The sequence below is a fragment of the Neolamprologus multifasciatus genome, chromosome 12 (assembly GCF_963576455.1).
Source record: "Neolamprologus multifasciatus chromosome 12, fNeoMul1.2, whole genome shotgun sequence".
Taxonomy (NCBI): domain Eukaryota; kingdom Metazoa; phylum Chordata; class Actinopteri; order Cichliformes; family Cichlidae; genus Neolamprologus; species Neolamprologus multifasciatus.
The window spans coordinates 16,266,847-16,284,963 of record NC_140450.1 but is presented as its reverse complement, the minus strand read 5'-3'; the positions used below and the strand labels follow the sequence as shown (position 1 = coordinate 16,284,963).

General features: G+C 43.0%; 3 protein-coding genes across 5 annotated transcripts in view; 1 reads left to right on the top strand and 2 right to left on the bottom strand.

Moving 5' to 3' along the window:
* The window catches only part of ntrk2a (neurotrophic tyrosine kinase, receptor, type 2a), a 110,934-nt gene extending 109,307 nt beyond the window's left edge, over window positions 1-1,627 (bottom strand). For 2 of the 3 annotated variants that reach the window (XM_085179389.1, XM_085179390.1), the window contains exon 1: window positions 771-1,627. In XM_085179389.1, coding sequence (XP_085035515.1) covers window positions 771-1,030 — 260 coding nt within the window. In that variant the 5' untranslated portion in view covers window positions 1,031-1,627. The remainder of the gene's footprint in view (window positions 1-770) is intronic. The other variant, XM_085179391.1, reaches the window with a different exon arrangement.
* A 3,500-nt stretch (window positions 1,628-5,127) lies between these two features.
* Window positions 5,128-18,117, top strand: part of LOC146506689 (solute carrier family 28 member 3-like) — a 32,971-nt gene continuing 19,981 nt past the window's right edge. The window contains exons 1-3 of the mRNA XM_085180757.1: window positions 5,128-5,313; window positions 6,203-6,288; window positions 6,423-6,514. Of these exons, the coding sequence (XP_085036883.1) occupies window positions 5,245-5,313; window positions 6,203-6,288; window positions 6,423-6,514 (247 nt within the window). The 5' untranslated portion in view covers window positions 5,128-5,244. The remainder of the gene's footprint in view (window positions 5,314-6,202; window positions 6,289-6,422; window positions 6,515-18,117) is intronic.
* LOC146506690 (E3 SUMO-protein ligase ZBED1-like) lies at window positions 12,049-14,474 on the bottom strand. The gene is made up of 2 exons (XM_085180758.1): window positions 12,588-14,474; window positions 12,049-12,500 (listed from the first exon to the last, which is right to left on the bottom strand). The coding sequence occupies exons 1-2, from the start codon at window positions 13,230-13,232 to the stop codon at window positions 12,234-12,236; spliced, it is 912 nt and encodes a 303-aa protein (XP_085036884.1). The 5' UTR covers window positions 13,233-14,474; the 3' UTR covers window positions 12,049-12,233.

The following is an 18,117-nucleotide window of genomic DNA, read 5'->3' as shown; positions in this document are numbered from 1 at the left end:
CCGGAGAGGAGATGATACAGTACATCTAAACACACACTGAGATTTATGGCATCTTGCGCCCGACCAACCTTAAAGAGACTGCCAGCAAAATGTTGAGTCTGACAAGAAAAACGTCACTTTTCTTTTTTTTTTTTTTCTTTCTTCAGCATCGATTCTCTCCGCCTGTGTGGTTCATTTAGATAGCCTACACTCATATAAGCCATCTTGAGAAGTGTCTGTGCTAATATTTGGACTGTAGTGTCTGGCGTCTCCACACAAACACGAGCACGTACGCGCGCAGACTGAGCTGTCTATTTGTCAGAATAAAGCCCATCAGCTTCAGTTGCATTTCATTTCTAAACGAGCTTGTTTCCTTGCTGGTGCCGAAAGACTGATGTGCCCCTTGATGCCAAAGAGTCTGTTATGCAATGTGGGTTGCACTTGATGCCTTTCTGAGGCAAACCCTTGCCAACGAGGAAAGAAGTGTAGGCTTCGGTTACTTAAAATCCTACCTGAAGTGATATGGATTTACGAATTTGCTTTAAAATCCATTCATCAGGTTAAAATTCAGAGCAGAAATAAACAACATTTGGGCCGCTTTCTTTGCTGTGTATCTGTCAGCTCCCCATACAATTGGCAGAATAGGGGTGAAGGGTGCCGTTTCTTTATTTGGGAAGTTCTGGGAAATGTGGGCCGCTGGAAAAGGATAAAGTCAGGAAAATATGCTGATTTGCCCCTGACGCATTAGCTTCACATCTCTCCGTGAACCGGTGCTTATGAGGGAAACTCACATGTCGGTGATGTTCTCCATCTCTGCCTCGGTTTGCAGGACGGGGAAGGCATTGATACCCCGCTCCGGGTCCACGCAAGAGATCCTGGTGCTGCTGCAGGAACAAGAAGAGGGGCATGCCTCGGCGGACATCCACGGATCACCCGAACCTACCGCCACCCCGACTACCAATACCCACCACCACCAGCAGCAGCACCGCCACGACCCAAACCGTCTCCCCGGCGAGGAGAGAGCCCCGCTCCCGGGTCTCAAGGCGCTCATCTCGGGTGCCGCCAACTTCAGCTATAAGGCTCGCTGAACAGCTCCACGGCCCGGCCCAGGTTGGCTGGGATCAGCCCCGGTTCGGCCAATCGAGGAGAGGAGAAATAAAACAAAATCCGCCGCTGAGATGGATGCAGGCTTCACAGCTACAAAACCATCGACCTCTCCGGTGATGACAGATTAGAAGGAGAGAAAGGGGTGGGAAAAAGAGAAAACCGGAGAGCGTGTCGTCCCTTCCCCGTGTGACTCCTCCAGAATCCCCCAGTCAGTCAGCCAGTTAGTCAAAATCTCACTGCCACACTGGCAATGTGTGCCAAGGAGGATCGCTCTCTCTCTCGTTCTCTCTCTCCCCCTCTCTCTCTCAGCTGACAAGCACCGGAACCTCCTCCCGACAGAGTTGTCGTGTGTGGAGGGTTGTTGTTAGTGGTGGTGGTGATGTAGGTGTACAAAATGACAGTCAGAAGGTGAGCACCGCACCTCACCGCTGTTTCCGCGCGCTTTGCCGGGATGAAGACGATGAAGGAGCATCAATGCACGCCGTGAATAAACATCACCGATGCCCTCTTAGAGAACCGGTTCTCGTACCCTGCTCTCAGGAAGGTCCGGGGGAAGGGTCAGGGGAAGAGCACAACTGTTTCTTGCTCAAGGGGCACCTCACCAAAGCCTGTGCTCGCTCTCCACGCGTGTTCTCTGGTTAATAATTTATCCTCATTTGGTTTAGTTGAAGTTTCCTTGTAGCAAGATGTGAGCGTCCTTATCTGACATAAAGAGAAAGACAGAGTTGTGGAAAAGACCTGTGCTCTGAACAGCTTACTTAATTTATCCGCTACCTGGCTTCAGATCGTTGAGTAAATGAGATACAAGGGGCTATCAATTTAGAGGCTCTAATTGTCGTAATCATTCTCATCAACACTGTTGCCATCGTCATGATGATTATCATCTGGCTGTAATACTTCTGGAACTGTACACAGCTAATCAATGAAAACAAAGCTGTTTTTCGCAGTCGCTTCCTATTTAATCCTCATTCGACATTTTAGAGTAGCCGACTGTGTTTAAATATCCTGGAGCTTTATTTCTAACTGAGCTGAGAGATGCTTAAAGATGCAGGCTGGATTTAATATGTACAGAGAAAGAGTGAGCAATCACTGATCATCAGGTCTTTAGCTGGCATGTACTTCACCTGGCGTCACCATATTAAATCATTAGGCCATATTTCATAATGATCAGAGGCTCTCAGCCAAACCAGACCTGAATCAATAACATGTCATCTTAGAGTGCAAGTTATACGGCTGTATGCCAGTCACCCTGTTGCTATAGGCCAGATCTCCTTCAGCTGGATGCATTGCTAACATAAGAGTTGGTCTCTCCCTGCTGTCTACAACTGGAGAACAGAGCTACTCCTCCACAGTCGTTCACCTTATAAGTGAGAGGCAGAGGATGACAGAACATCTGCCTGCAAGCAGCAGCAGCCCCAGCACGCCACATCTGCGAGGCTTCCTCTCCTCTCCTCTCCTCTCCTCTCCTCTCCTCTCCTCTCCTCTCCTCTCCTCTCCTCTCCTCTCCTCTCCTCTCCTCTCCTCTCCTCTCCTCTCCTCTCCTCTCCTTTCCTCTCCAATGTTCCGTCCCCCCATGTGCAGCTCTAATATGACGTTTGTGCTGACGCACAGGCAGTGCTGCTGAATAGAGGAGCGTAATTATGGAGCCCTGTTTGTGTGCAAACCAATCTGGTGGGTGTCTGCCTCACAAACTGGGGTGTACGCACTCTGCACAGAGCAGCGTGGGTGTACCAATTAAAAAGAAATTGTGTCTGACAAAAACAGAATATTCAGATTCCTCTCTGCTCCTTTACAGGATGCAACCTGTGTTACAGGTCTGTGATATATTAATAACACCAGGCGAACCGTCTGTCATCCTCAGAATGGGTTTTCCATACAGCACTGTGCGCCTACCACAGCACACAATACATTTGGCTTCTTGTGAATCAGCATGTTTCATGGTTTAAATCACCACTTTCAATGTATTTAAACTGTACGCGCATAAATTGACATTCAAATATGTTAAAGGTGTCTCTTTGGACGTTTCATTTGGCAGCCATACCCCTCTGGCAGTTAGTATAGGGTTTAATCCATGTCATATCTTGATAACCCTTTGCCAAAAATGAATGAATAAAATAAGCAGCTTATCTAGAGTCAGACTTTAATTATTGAAATTAGATGGGACATTCCTTTAAAGTACTTTCTTTTGGATGAGTTCTGCCTCACAAAAAAGAAAAGAAAAACACATCCATTTGCAAAATGTTAGTGGGTGAGTCATAAATGAATCAGCTCTAGAAATAAAAATCAGAGATGGTATTTAAATATATAAATATATAAATCTGTTTATTAATAAACGATGAACTCTGTTTGAGGCTGATGTATGTGCGCATTCTCATGATGTCATCCAGCTCCCTCCATAGCAGCATGGCATCATGATGTAAGGATCTTTGCCTCTGGCTGTGTGGAGACTGGTGAATTGCATCGGTTTTCATTCATTATGCTCACAACTATTTTGTATCTTTACAAGTATTTGCAAATAACCATCAAACTGGGGCTAAAAATAATATTCAATTAATCTCTTGATGGGTCCATTTAGATACAGGATTAGATTGCTCCCGGAAATATCCATCAAATGCTGTAAAACTTCGAGGTGATGACAGTCGAGTATACAATCATCACAGTCTCCCCTGTGTTCCTTTCAGATCAGACGTTGTTGAATCCCAATCGCCTATTTTATCGTCACAGTCATTCGTTGTTGAGTCATAATTGCTTTGGCCGCTGCTTCGCAATCATGTCGCTCCATTAAAGCCACCTGTGCTGCTTCCTGTTGTTGTATCATATTCTGTTCTTGGGTTTTCTTTGACTGAGAACATAATATGTGTACTTACGGCTGTTACCTCAGGTTTGCACAAGATGAGGAAGAATGTCTTGTCATTTTCAAGTCCAAACCTTTACCAGAACTTGTTACGGTTTATTTATTTGGGACCAGAAAGGGGCTGATATGCTGCTTTAGCCCAAAGCTGAGAGTAACAGAACCCGGGTCATGACTGGAACAGCAGACCAGTGAGTAGATGGGAGTATATAATGACAACATCACTGAGCTGAATGTGTTTCTTCTTTCAGTAAATGTGGGGCGGTTTGGCACACAACACACGACCCGTGGAGAGACAAACCTCAGTCGGTCCGGACTATTTCCCTCCTCTCTTCTCTTTCTAATGTGCTTTCTGGCTACATCAAAGTATGAGGAGATAGTAGTCTTCAGTGGGACCCACAAGTCTTTATTAAAATGAAATATATTTTTTCATTAAAAATTGTCTGAATGTCACTTTCTGAACAGAATTATTACTGCAGAGCTGTGATTAAAAGGAACAAATGCATGACGTGATGAGCAATTTTCATATGAAAGGAAGTAAAATTTGGAAATTATTCTTAATTTTCTTTTAACTTTAAGAAAGTCAAGTTAAAAGTTTCTTTATTTTTCTTTTTTTTGTCAGTGGTTCAACATGCCTCCAGTTACGCTCTGCTGTTATCGATTTTCCTTCATTTAAATGTTTTGTTTTGATGTTTCTTTACTACTGTGGTTTTGTACAGCGTGTCACGGGTTCGTGAACTTATTTCAACCTCTACAAGTCATTTGAATTGTGGTTCTACTGACAGATTATACACCAGTGCTCTCTAGTGGCAGACGGGATACTTAAAAAGCCAATTTTCAGAAGGTACAACACAATGTTTCCAGTGAGCTGGGAGTTTAATCTAATAAGTGATGAACTTCTGCTTTGTTTCATTTTAGAAAGTCTGCACATATACAGAGTGTCCTCTCAGGCTGCTAAAGGACCAAAGGAAATGACTGAAGCTTTTAGAAAGTAATGCACCAATAACCATCCCTGTCAGCAAAAGAACAATGAAGTATCCCATCTGTGACTTTTTAACTACATAATCTGATCATCCAAGCAGACAGCAGTCCAAAAAAAGAAGAAGCCATTTAGTAGCCATGCATTAGTAACATAGTTACTAATTAGTAACATAGTTAGTAACATAGTTACTAATGCATGGCATTGGACACTATTCGAGAGGGGAGTGAAGTCAGTTGAAAGGAGGAAGGGAGGGGAAAAGGTTGGGACAGGTGGGGTTAAAGTCTTCCAGTGAGTGCCTGACATACAATCAATTAAGAGCAAGGAAATGGAGCTGGATATAATAGAAAATAAAGATGGAAAACAAGGAAATGACAATGAGGCCTTTGAATCAGAGGTAAGTAAGGCATAAAACAATCTTAAAAGAACTGGAACTCTTTCGATCATTTCCATTACAAGATGGTTTGAGCTACGTTTGTTTGTTTTATATTTAATAATTAAAATAACATCTATCTTCTGACTTTTACTGAAGCTGACAATTAACTTTGAAGCTTCTGAGGATGATTAAACCAACTCAAATGTTTTTTAAGCTAGAGTGGCATATTTACACCTGCAGCCAACGCGTGGAGATTCAACCTTGGCACAGTGATTGCAGTTAACTAAAAACCTAAATAAAGCAAAATAAATATACAGGAATGTCTTCATTTCAGTCATTAAAATCAACCAAATTTCTCAAAAAACAAACACTGAGGTGGCACTGGTGTGTTTGTGTTGGCAAACAAATAGGAAGTTCACTCTGTTTTGAACTGCTTAAATCTTATAACTGGAAAAATGCCCCATTCTAAATACATTTTTAAAACTAAAACGAAGAAACTAATAATATCGAAATCCTTTTAATCAGTAATAAAAACAAACTAAAATGACCTGGCACATAATACAGAAAGAATGGGAAAAAAATCAATGGTCATTGTGCAAAAGGAAAAATAAATCTTTGTCTAGGGTTTGAAGAAGAATGTCATTGTGCAAGAGCTGTGTAAACAATCCCATTCAAGAACTTCAGTCACTGCAGTCTCAAAGTGGACTTTCCTGCCAGTTCTGTGCACCAGTGTGTCACCAGTCAGCTTTCTCTGACTGACTCTACCCCCCCCCCCCCCCCCCCCCCATCCTTTTCTTGATCTTTTTTTGCCGCACTGACCAAACATCCATGTAAGACAAGTTTGTTGACTACTTCTGGGTCCTCTCTGCCAAATTTCTAATATGAATGATCCTCAATACATGTGTGACAGGAACAGCAGCACATATCCACTGATGTGGAAATCTCATCTGAAGGTATAGACGATGCATCAGCAAAGACGGGACAACACAACAAGAGGTTTTTTCTTTCTCATTTTAACCAAAAACACAGTGTTTCTTCATTTCTTCTAAATCACCAGCTTTTCTTCCGTGAGCCTTTTGATCTAACATTTATGACCTCTCTCCTTACTCCTCTTATCTGTGTGTCAACAGCTTGCTGGAAAAGAAAGTGGAGGCACTCCAGGGCTATATGGCAAAGCACAAAGACCAGATTCACCTGATTATCCAGCTAGTTTTAGCTGCTGGTAAATTGTCTGTGTTTGTATCTGTTAAAGTGTAACTCAGGTCCCTAAGTAGGTTATAGTTGTGCCGCATAGGGCTAAAATACAAAGGCATAAAAGGAGAATCTATTTCTAATTTTGTACAGAGTTGTAAAGGGCTGTTAAATTTACAAATTAGCCTGACAGGTGAGTGGACCTGCATGTTCTTCGCCTTTAGAGCAGATTGATGTGAGCATGTTTTTGTGGAACAGACTGAAAAAAATCAAAGTTTAATTTACTATAAATCACTTTCATTGTCAGTGGAAAAATCAAGACTTGGTTTATCAGAGTATGTGCGGTGTGTACTAAAAGGACTTGTCGAGGTCTGTCCAGGCAGACACAAAATGACATTTCTTATCCCACGAAATATAGGCAATTATTTATTCCATTATCTGAGTCCCTTTGTAGGATATCTGATTTTCAAAACACCTGCCTTGTTAACCTTTGACTGTATCAACGGTTAAAAGTTTAGTTAATGTTTTAGCACTGATGATGACCCCAAACCTGCTTTTCTGCCAGGTGGTGAGTACTGAACACATCTAGTGGTGAGTGCCAACATTCAAAAATTCAGGATAGGAGTGTGTGGAGTACATGTAGATAATATGAGCTTTAATGAAACATGTTTTTTCATCTCAATTCATCTTTAGTAGATAAGAGATTCCAGCTCAAAACACCTTGTCATGAGTCCATAATACAAAAATAACCAGAGAAGGGAAATGAAATGTAAAATCATCTTTTTAGCGTGCACAGGCTTTAAAGTACATTCTATGGTTTCCAGCCTTTTTCACGTGAACCCCCACAGCTGTGACAGACGGACTCAAAAGCCCGTTCTCAACAATTTTCAAGTTCAAATGTCTTCAACTAAACACATGTTAAAATGCATTTTTTACAATTATATTTAGCTCACAGTCTTGCTTCTAGCCTCAGCTAACGTTTACTATTAGCTAACTGCTTGCTAGCTAAAAGTTAAACTGCTCCTATACTTGATTAAAAATTAGTGGGCGGTAACAAAATACAAACACTATGCTATTATACTTTGCAGTAATTTACTTCGCAATTTTTCTGACATCCTTTTACTTTCACTGTCTACATACAAATATCTTTACTTAATGCTCTGTTCTTCCACTTTAGAACAGGCTTGCTACTGAGTACTTCACACACATTTGTGATATCAAACTGATTTGAATATAAATGGAGGGACCAATAACATATAAAAGATGATCTTACAGTGTTTCAATTTGTTGTAGTTATTACACTTGATTGAAGTAAATTGATGTAGACCTAAAAGGGAAAAAAAACATACCATCATGTTAAAAAAAATGGTTTTTTTAGAGTGGTGCTGAAAATTTATTATACCCTTGATGCTTCTATAGCAAGGGTAGTTAGCAGGCAGGTGCTGCTAATCAGATGTACTTGATTAACTGATGATCAGCAAGCCTGAGCACCTCTGCAGTTTTTGGCAGTTTGCAGGTCTGTAGCATTCAGGTGTGTGTTAACACAAAGGCACAATCTTCCCAGGAATGGACATCCCCATCAGTTCACCCCAAGGTCAAACCAGACAATACTCAGAAAAAAACGTTTATTGAAAAAAAAAGAAAGAAAAAGAAAAGTAAAGTGTTAAAATTCATGACATTACAATTAGTGGAAAAAACTGAACAACTGACTTGTTTAGAAGGGCTGCCAGGAGAGAGCTTTTTCCCTCGACAAAGAACACTGCAGCACAGCTTAGGTTTCTAAAGCTGCATCTGAATAAACCAAAAAACCTATTGAACGCTGTCCTTTGGTAGATGAGACCAAAGTGGAAATGTCTAACCATAATGCACAGCATCACATCAGGCAAAAACCAAGCACAACATATCAACGCAAACACCTCACACCAGCTTTCAAGCATGGTGGTGGAGTCATGATATGGGCTTGTTCTGACACCACAGAACCGGTGCACCTTGCTAAGGGGCGCTGTTTGTAAACTGAATATATATATTTAAAATACAATTTAAATATTAAATCTAAATATTATATTTCAATCTAAATGTGAACTCTAAATGTATAAGGAAACTAAATATTTAGCTAACTTGCAAATTTATTGTATGGGTCAACGGAAATACCAAAATAAAAGCTTTGTGAAAAACTCCAGTGCTAAAGTGTGCAGGTTGTGTGTCTGCTCTCCCCTGATGGTCATATCTCACTGCCATGAGCCATTTTGTCGGCCATCCAAAGGTTCAGCAGTAGTGCACCCCCAGCAGCTAAATCGCTGGACATCACTGACGTACTGTCAGGGGAGAGCAGACATACAACCTGATCACTATCGGCACACCTTAGCGCTGGATTTTTTAGCAAAGCTTTTATTTTGGTATTTGCGTTGACCCATACAATAAATTTGCATGTTAGCTAAATATTTAGGTTCTGGTAACATTTAGATTTAAATATAATACTAAGATTTAACTTTTAACATTTAGTTTTAAACATAATATTTAGATTTAACATTTAAAATTGTATTTTAGATATAAAAAGTTACAAATATTTTAGTAAATGTTGTAAAAAATGACTCGAAAAAACATGTTTTTGTAAGCTTTTGAGATAAACGTGAAAAAATGCTGCTGTTAATTGCAGCATGTTTCAGTTTACAAAAGGCGCCCCATACCTTGCAGCTGAACATAAACTCCTCTGTATACCAATTATTATAAAACCAAATGTGAGGTCATCTATCCAACACTTAAAGCTTGGCCCAAATTGTATCAAACAGCAAATATACAAAAGTCTGGCTGAAAAAGAAAAGAATTAATGTGTTGGTGGCAGTGGCCAGACCTATGGCTGGACCTTTAAAAAGCTGTGCATAAATAAATAGCTGTAAGTACTTTTAGCAGCGTCATAACAGGAAGTGAAAACGTTTGTCTGTTAGCTTAACACATAAATAGCCACCTTAAAAGTCCTTCAAAGTGTAACGTCGGGTTGTGTTTAGTGGTTGAGAGGAGGCGGCAAAACACTTAGCAGGATAGTCGAAAGAATACACACTCACGCTGGCTTTGGGAATTCCACAGCGTATTCTTTAATACACGTTCTCTTCGTCAACCATATAAGCCCGGTTGAACGGCTGCAGCTTAACAAACAGTGCACAGTGTTCGTACAACCCATACGTTGCAAAAAAAAGGTGTGTGGAGAGGTAAAACATAAAACCCGTCCATCCTCATGCACTAGCGTGCAAGCACATGTCCACACAATCACAGAGAGTCAGTGGCGCATACTGATGACAACATTAACCCTTGACGGGTTGTCTTAAAGAGACACCACACCATTGTGACTGTTACATATTTCCCCCGGGTTAAACAAAGGCTGTCCCCAGCCAAACACAGCAAAGGTACAGGCCAGACTTAACCAGCCTCCATACATGGTCAGCAGGATAAGATGTTGAAACCAAAACAGGGAAATGTGCAGTGCAATAATGACAAACTGGCATACATGACAGTGTCCCACATGGTGAATGTCCATTTAAATAAATGTTATAGAAATAAAATAAACTCAGGACAGCCAGGACAATTACAGAATGAAATTCCCTTTTTTTCTTACATTGCGTTTCTCTTTTTCAAAAACTGCAACAGTCAGTAGGAACACAGTACCAAAACATGAAAACATTGCCAACATGAATTGTAGAAAACTCAAACAACGGTCCTGTTACAACAGTAGACCACATGAAACACATCAAAAAGCAAATAAGGTCACTTTAGGTCAAATCTGTCAGTATGAAAAGGGTTGGTCCACCTATTGACTGACCAGTCAGTGGTGACTCGAGGAACTCGTCTTGGTCTGAGGTTATAAGAACCTCTAACAGCACACCCATTGTCAGCAGGAGGTGAACTGTTAACCTCTGTCTCCAGAGCAATGTCAGCAGTCTCTTGGAAAGAGTTCTGGTCCTCGAAAAGCGGGACAGTGTCAGTACAGTCAAAGTCAGTCTCAGCAGGGGTGTCGCTAGAGACAATGGGGGTTGTGTCAACAGCGTCACAGGCATTGCGGCCTGGGACTGAAAGAGCAGGAGGCAAGCTGCTGTCCAGGGGACCGAGATCCAAAGCTGCTGCAGCCTTTAGCTTTGCATGCTTGCCAGATAAAGCTGTGTCCCAGATGTAGAATGGTTGCAGGTTTGCAACATGAAAAACTCCAACTTTTTCCCCAGTGTCCACTGTGGTGAGACAGTAATTCACATCAGACATCCTCTTGGAGATGCGGCAGGGACCAGTGTAAAGGGGGGCCAACTTTGCAGAAAAGTTGTACGATGCATCTGATTTTGGGTGCGACTTTACTCTGACGAGGTCTCCAACTTCATAAGAGACTGTGCAACGTCTCAGATCATAGTAGTGCTTTTGCCTTTTATGACTATCTTCGAGCACCAAGCGAGCATGTTCATGAGCATCCCGAAGTGAAGCTCTCAGGTTATCTGAGTAAGGCGTTTCAGGGTCACTCAGTCTGTCCCAGGAGGGTTGAGTGACAAGGTCCAAGGGTGTGTCCAACTCTCACCCATACAGCATCATGGACGGGCTCAGGCCTGTGCTCTCATGAGGCGGAGTGCGCAGTGCAAAACAGATCTGGGGAAGATATTTGTCCCAGGAAGTGTGCTTATTTCCAACATATGCTCGAATGGCCGTTTTCAAAGTGCAATTCACACGCTCAGTCGCATTAGTTTGAGGATGGTATGCAGTCGTTAGTCTGTGTTCAGTCCCAAGAGTCAACAAAACATGCTCAAAGAGTTCACTGACGAAAGGCGTTCCCCTATCAGAAATAACGTAGGAGGGAGAACCATGTCGGGCATAAATGTCAGTAATGAACTTGTTCGCAGCAACTTGAGCAGTGGCTTCTCTCACAGCACTCACCTCGATCCATTTTGAGAAATAGTCCACAAAAACAAGGATATAAGCATTCCCTCTTTGTGTGCAGGGCAGTGGGCCAACATAGTCCACCCCAGCGTACTCCCATGGTCTTTGTGGCTGGATAGGGACCATAAGGCCTGCTGTTAGGGCTGCACGATATTAGGAAAACCTGTGATGTGCGATAACTGTGATCAATATTGCGATAACGATATGACTTGCGATAAAATAAATAGCAAAACAAACAAACAAACAAAAAATGAATACATAATTTCCGTTTTACTGCAACAGTTTTATTTAAAGAAAGCTGCTGTATTAGCAGTGTAACAACAAAGTGCACTTTAACATTGAAACATTGCCCCCATAAAAAATTTTCTGAGGCTTGAATTCTGAAAGACATCCTTCCCGGTCTCTATAATTAGTTTTAAATAAACATAACTTAAATTATACTGCAAATTATCTCAGTTGTTCATCATTTTACCACCCACCAAGTAGTTATGATGTAAGTCAAAACTGGAGTGGAAACTTTACTAGATTAAACTATAGGTAAGAACTTGTTTGCTGTGGGAACACACCAAAGAACAATTGTCTACCTTTGTGGTCGTACTGGCCAAGACTAATATTATCAACAATTAAGAACAATGTAGGTAGTGTATGTTTGTACTTAAAAAAAAAAAAAAAGTTTCTCTATCTTGCATTCATCTTTCCTGAGTGAATGTTTTTCATGGCAAGTTCTTGGTAAGGAAAACCAACATGTTTACTCTCCAAGGTTTTAAACATGTGCGCTGACATGGTACTATGTTTCCTGATGTACTAAAAAGTCTCTCTGAAGGTGAGCTACTTGCAGGTATTCAGAGATACTTCCTTGCAAGCTTGCTTAGCTGTGGGAATGTCATTTTGTGGAGTTTCCACCATGCCAAGGGGTCTTCCTCACTGTCTATGGCCGTGGATAGCAAGTAGCTGTTAAGCTCAGCTTCAACAGCTTGTGAGAGATGCATAAAAGAGGAGGTAGGGATTGGAGCTGCCTTGAAGAAACTGCCCAGTGACTTTTTTGCCTTCTTCAGGGGACGATTGGGCGGATCATTTGTCTGGGCCTCTGGTTCAGCGGAGCTTCTCTCCTGGAACAGAAAGCAGATTATAGGAAAAGTAAACATTTTGGACTAAATATGAATTGAAAGGTTTTATATATAAGCATGCATGAATACCTTCTGTGCCACTGCTTCCATTTCTGACATCACTCTGGTCTTGATGTCTGAGACTCGATCAGTGCTGATGTAGCTGACTTTAAATCTGGGATCCATGAAGCACGCCATGTCAAGAAGTTCCTGGGTAGCTGGATTTTCATATTTAGTAATCAGGATTTTCTTCTTAATTGATTTTGTCAAATCACTATCTTCTTCCTTCTCTGCAAGCACCGACGTCTTCATCAGATGAAGGACTGGTTTTACATATGAAACACTAACGTAACTCTCACCAGACAGGGCATCTGTAAAGTCTTGCAGGGGGTGGAATGCCTGGTTGACAGACTCCAGTACCTCAAGATCCTGCCAAGTAGGAATCAAGTGTCTTGATTTCTTGTCTGCTGAGACGACATCAGAAATGGCCCGCTGCTGCTCCAGGACTCTCTCAATCATCTTCTGCCTGGAACCCCACCTGGTTGGGCATTCTGTGATGAGTGTGTTCTCTGGGAGGTTGAGCTTCTGCTGTGCTTTTTTCAGAGCCATCTTTGCTTTCCAGCTGTGGCAAAAATGTCCAACTAACTTTTTGCAAAGTCCAATGGCTCGGGCAATGCGGGAATCATCTTTGATAGAATTTTCTGGAGAAAGAAGAGGAAACAAAAAAACTGTCATGTTTAAAACCTTTTTTTTTTTTAAACTAATCGAAATTTATAACTAAAGTTGTCTAAAAAAGGTAACATTATCCTTATCAATATCAATTTGATAATAATGTATAGCACATTTTCATTGCTAAAAAGATCTGCCTTGAATAAAACTTACTGATTGCAAGGTGTAGCCTGTGTCCAAAACACTGAAGTCTGACCCAGTTGTTTAGCTCCGTGGCTCTCACAACATTGGCACCGTTGTCTGTGGTGATGCACACTTGTCGGTCTTCTTTAACATCACAGCTGGCTAACACCTCACGTAATACATGGGCTATATTTTCACCAGTGCGAGAGTCTGGAAAATACACAGTCTCTAGACACCGTGTTTTCAGTTCAAAGTCTTCAGTGAGGAAGTGCACTGTGAAGCTCATATATGGTTCCGTTGTATGACTTGACCATAGGTCTGTAGTGCTTGCGTAGTTTTCAGTTTGGCTCAGTTCAAACATGACGGTCTTCCGGCATGTTTCGTACATTTGTGGAATGGCGACATGGGAAAAGTAGTTTCGTGAGGGGATGTGGTATCTCCGGTCCACTTTATGTATCAGACTGGTGAAGCCCTCTCTGCTAACTGTATTTATAGGCATCATGTCTTTAGCCAAAAAATGTGTAATGGCCTCTGTTATTTCTTTGTAGCGCTTCGACGTTTTCTCATAAGTTGTTCCACTTGAAAAACTCTGATACAGAGACGGCTGTTGGACTGCTGCATTCTTTGTCTTAACATTAGCAACCTTTGTTTGGCTAGCGCTGTCTTTCTGGAACTCTTCAAACAGTTCTCTGTGGTTGAAGATGATGGTGGAGATTAGTCGTGTTTCCTCTGGTGGTTGACACGAGTGTTCGGCAAGTTTTGCAGAGTACCTGTGTTTGGAGAATGTCGTCTTTATCAAATCCAAAGTACCTCCAAATAAGTGAGGTACTATTTTTTTTTTTTTTTTAGCCACGAGTTCAGTAGCATTCTTGTCACGCGTCTTGCTCGCAACCATTACAACTCTGACTCGTTGCAGCGTTATTCACGCCCCACCTACGTAGGAAGCGGGCCTCTAATCCATTTGATTGGTTAATGCCGTGAAGGCATTATTCGACTGGTCAAATGTGTAAATGGGTTTCTTTGATTGGTAAATTATTTAAAGCACGTGTGTAAACATTTTAAGGTACCCAATTATCGCAGTTTACGCCGTCTTTTGCGATGGGCCCATCGCACAGCCTGATATCGCGACGATATTGTGCAGGCCTACCTGCTGTTTTTCTTTGACTTGGCTTAGTGGCTTGACATGAACAACATGAGACCACATACTTTTTCACGTCAGAGTTCATGTGTGGCCAGAAGAATCTGAGACGCAAGCGTGCCAGCGTTTTTGCAATGCCCAGATGTCCGGCTGTAGGATGATCGTGGTAATACTTGAGCAGATAACCACGGAGTGTAGTAGGAGCAAACAGTTTAAGCTGCTTGAGTGGGTGGAGACCACATTTTGTTTTTGGGTTGAGGAAATAGAGGAGAACATCATGGACAACGCACTTTTCCAGATCTTGATTATCCTCCCCAGTTTGTTGGTCACTTTCCAGCTGATTGAGCAATGAGCCTGTGACTGGGTCCTCAAGCTGCAGTTGACGAACATGCGGGCGGTCTGAAACAATTACAGAAGGCAGAGCACGAAGGTCCATGCTCCCAATCACGGCATAGGGAGGGAGAAGATCAATGGGGGCATCCACATCTGGTAGAGGATTACGTGAAAGTGCATCGGGCACCTTATTACGTTCTCCAGGTTTGTGGATAATGCTGAAGTCAAAGTCTTGAAGGCGAAGAGACCACCGAGCAAGCCTGCCAGAGGGATTTGGTCGAGACATCAACCACTTGAGGCTGCTGTGGTGAGTGTAAATGGTTACGTGCAAGCCTTCGACATAGGGTCGGAAATGTTCCAAGGCCCAGATCACGGCCAGACACTCCTTCTCTGGAGTTGAGTAGGGCTTTTCCGATTTGTGCATAGCACGGCTAGCAAATGCCACAGCAACGTCTTTGCCATCCCATTCTTTCTGCATTAATGCTGCTCCAAGACCAGCATCGCATGCATCAGTGTGAATGAAGAATGGACGCGAAAAATCTGGGAACCTGAGGACTGGTGCTGAGGTTATAGAATGTTTCAGAAAGTCCACAGCTGCCTGGCACTTGTCATCCCAGTGAAACTGCACGTCCTTTTTAGTGAGGGCGAAGAGTGGCTCTGCATGGTGGGCGTAGTCCTGTACAAAGCGGCGATAGTAGCCAGTTAGGCCAAGGAACTGTCGCACCTGCTTTGTTGTGGTCGGCACTTTGAACTAAGTCACGGCTATCACCTTGTCAGGGTCAGGATGAATGCCAGCCGGCGTAACCCGATAACCAAGGAAGGTGAGTTCTGAAAGGCAGCATTGGCATTTGCTCAGCTTTAAAGAGAGGCCAGCGGACTGAAGCCTATCAAGGACCTCTTATAGGTCAAGCAGGTGTTGCTCAAAGGTCGGTGATGCAACAACAATGTCATCTAGATACACCGCGCAGGACTTCTAAATCAGGCCAGTTAGAACATTGTTCATAAGCTGCTGAAAAGTCGCAGGGGCGTTACACAGGCCGAAAGGAAGGACTCTGAACTGAAACAGGCCACAGTGCATGATAAAAGCAGTCTTTGGTTTAGCTTCCTCAGTAATGGGGACCTGCCAGTAACCTCGAGCGAGGTCTAGTGTTGTGAGAAACTTCCCTCTCGACAGAAAGTCCAGTGAGTCATCCACCTGCGGGAGTGGGTAAGAATCCTTCACGGTCAGCTGATTTAGACCGCGGAAGTCAACACAGAACCATGGTTCACGGGGGGGGGGGGGGGGGGGGGGGTTGTTCACAATGACCACGGGGGCTGCCCATGGTCCTGATGCAGGTTCGATGATGTTATCCTGTAGCATTTTTTCCACTTGCTCTTCTATGATTTGCTTTTTAGCTGGTGAGGTGCGGTATGGTGGCAAGTTAACAGGCTTTGCATCCCCAGTTACAATGACATGTTCTGCCAGAGAAGTGCGACCAAGGTGGCCGTCAAACAGGTCACCAAAACTATTTAACAACTCCAACAGTTCTTCCCTCTCCTCAGAATCCAAGTTAGCTTCTCCAGCCTTATCAGGGAGGGAGAGCTGCAGGGTATTCTGCAAGGTCATAGTTCCACACTCAAGATCAGCTTCCACAAAGCCATTTTCACAGAGTTCATCAAGACATGGGGGGTTATCATCCATAATTACAGTTCTTGTTGGGACATGTATTGTTAGTGAAGTGCGAGTCATAAAGTCCATCCCAAGAACAAAGGGGGATGACAGGTCCTGCACTATCACAAACCGCTGATAGACTCGCTTGCCCATAAATCCAATGGTTAACCAGGTTATTCCCAATGGACTGCAGTTAGTGCCACTGGCCAGTCTTATGGGTGGAGAATCCCACGGATTCTTTAATGACTGATTTTGGTTATTCTCAGGTAACAGGTCTGCATTTACTGCTGAAAGAGATGCCCCTGTATCCAGTGTGGCATCCAGAGCTGCCCCATTAAAGTTCACTTTAACTCTGAGAGGGGTGTTCCATGGTGATTGTGAACTTTCATCTTCAACGTGATTGAGCACAGCACTTGGATCTGACATAGGCAATGAGGGCTGAGTTATTGGTTGGGGGGAGGGTTGCCCCTGTGAAACACTCTTCCCCCCCTGAAGTTTCCCTGCCTCCTGCCAGCTGGTCTCGTCTCCCTGACAACGCCAGTTTCATCTGGATCTGCAGCCTGAGTTACTGGATGGTGGTCAGGAGGCAGCGTTTGAGAAGGCTCCGGAGCCGTCCTGGGAGAGTGTCGAGCTCACTAAAAATCAGTGGAACAGTTAGGGCACGTACGAGATGTAACACCAGGCATGGCACATTTAAAACAGTGGGGTCCTCCCTCAGCTCTGTTTTTCAGCTGAACTCGGGAAGGCTGTGAAAGGCTGGTGCCAAGAACAGAATGCAGCTCATGGGCACGCAGCACTAGATCAATTACTGACCTTACAGGCGTTCCATACAGTGCTACTCTGTACTTCTCCACTGCGTGTTTACAGATGAGCTCAATTTGCTCCTGTTCAGATGGGGGGTTCCTCAGTCTCCTGAATTCACTGAGCATATGGGCAACAAACGTTGGCAGAGGCTCTTCGGGGTGCTGGAAACAGTCCAGGATGCCTCTCAAAATCTGCTCCTGGTTGTCAGCAGGCAAGAAGACAGTTCTGAAAAGTTCACAAAATTAGCCCATGTAGATACATGAGGAATGAGCACATTAAACCACTTTCCTGGTTCCTTAGCTAGGAAGTGTGGTAGCTCTCTGAGGATTTGAGCGTCTGTTAGGTCTAAGGAGGTTTTATAAGCATTAACAGACTGTAGCCATTCTTCTGGGTGAAGACTGCCATCATTAGCGAACACTTTGGGCTCTAATTTAGCTTGGTGCAATGCCGCAGCAAGGACTCTGGTTGTATTAATTAGCTCCCGCGAATCTGACTGGGATTGGGACAAGGCCCTGGTGGGCTGCATGGGGGCTGCAAAATATTCCTCTGGAGGTCCAAAGAGTCATGAAGGCACTGCTGAAGCATATCAACCTCTGCTTGTAGACTTTGCACTTTATGCCCAAGGTCAGCAGTACTATGTCTGGCAGTAAGTCGGTTGGGGTGTAACATAAGGTCTATATCATCACACATGTCAGTCAAGTCAGGATGAGTAGCCATAATACACACTTATCAAGACCCAAATCTATATAAGGTAGCAATTATGCTGAAATCAACTTCAGTTCTGATCACACAATAATATCCTAAACATGTGAATTCTTAATTTAAGCAGCAAATGTATTATC

Excerpts from the sequence above, each read along its gene's own strand:
- LOC146506690 (XM_085180758.1), bottom strand. The coding sequence starts at position 13,232 with ATGACAGTTTTTTTGTTTCCTCTTCTTTCTCCAGAAAATTCTATCAAA. Across the intron at positions 12,501-12,587 it reads TGGAAGCAGTGGCACAGAAG|GAGAGAAGCTCCGCTGAACC; the intron begins GTATTCATGCAT and ends TTTCTGTTCCAG.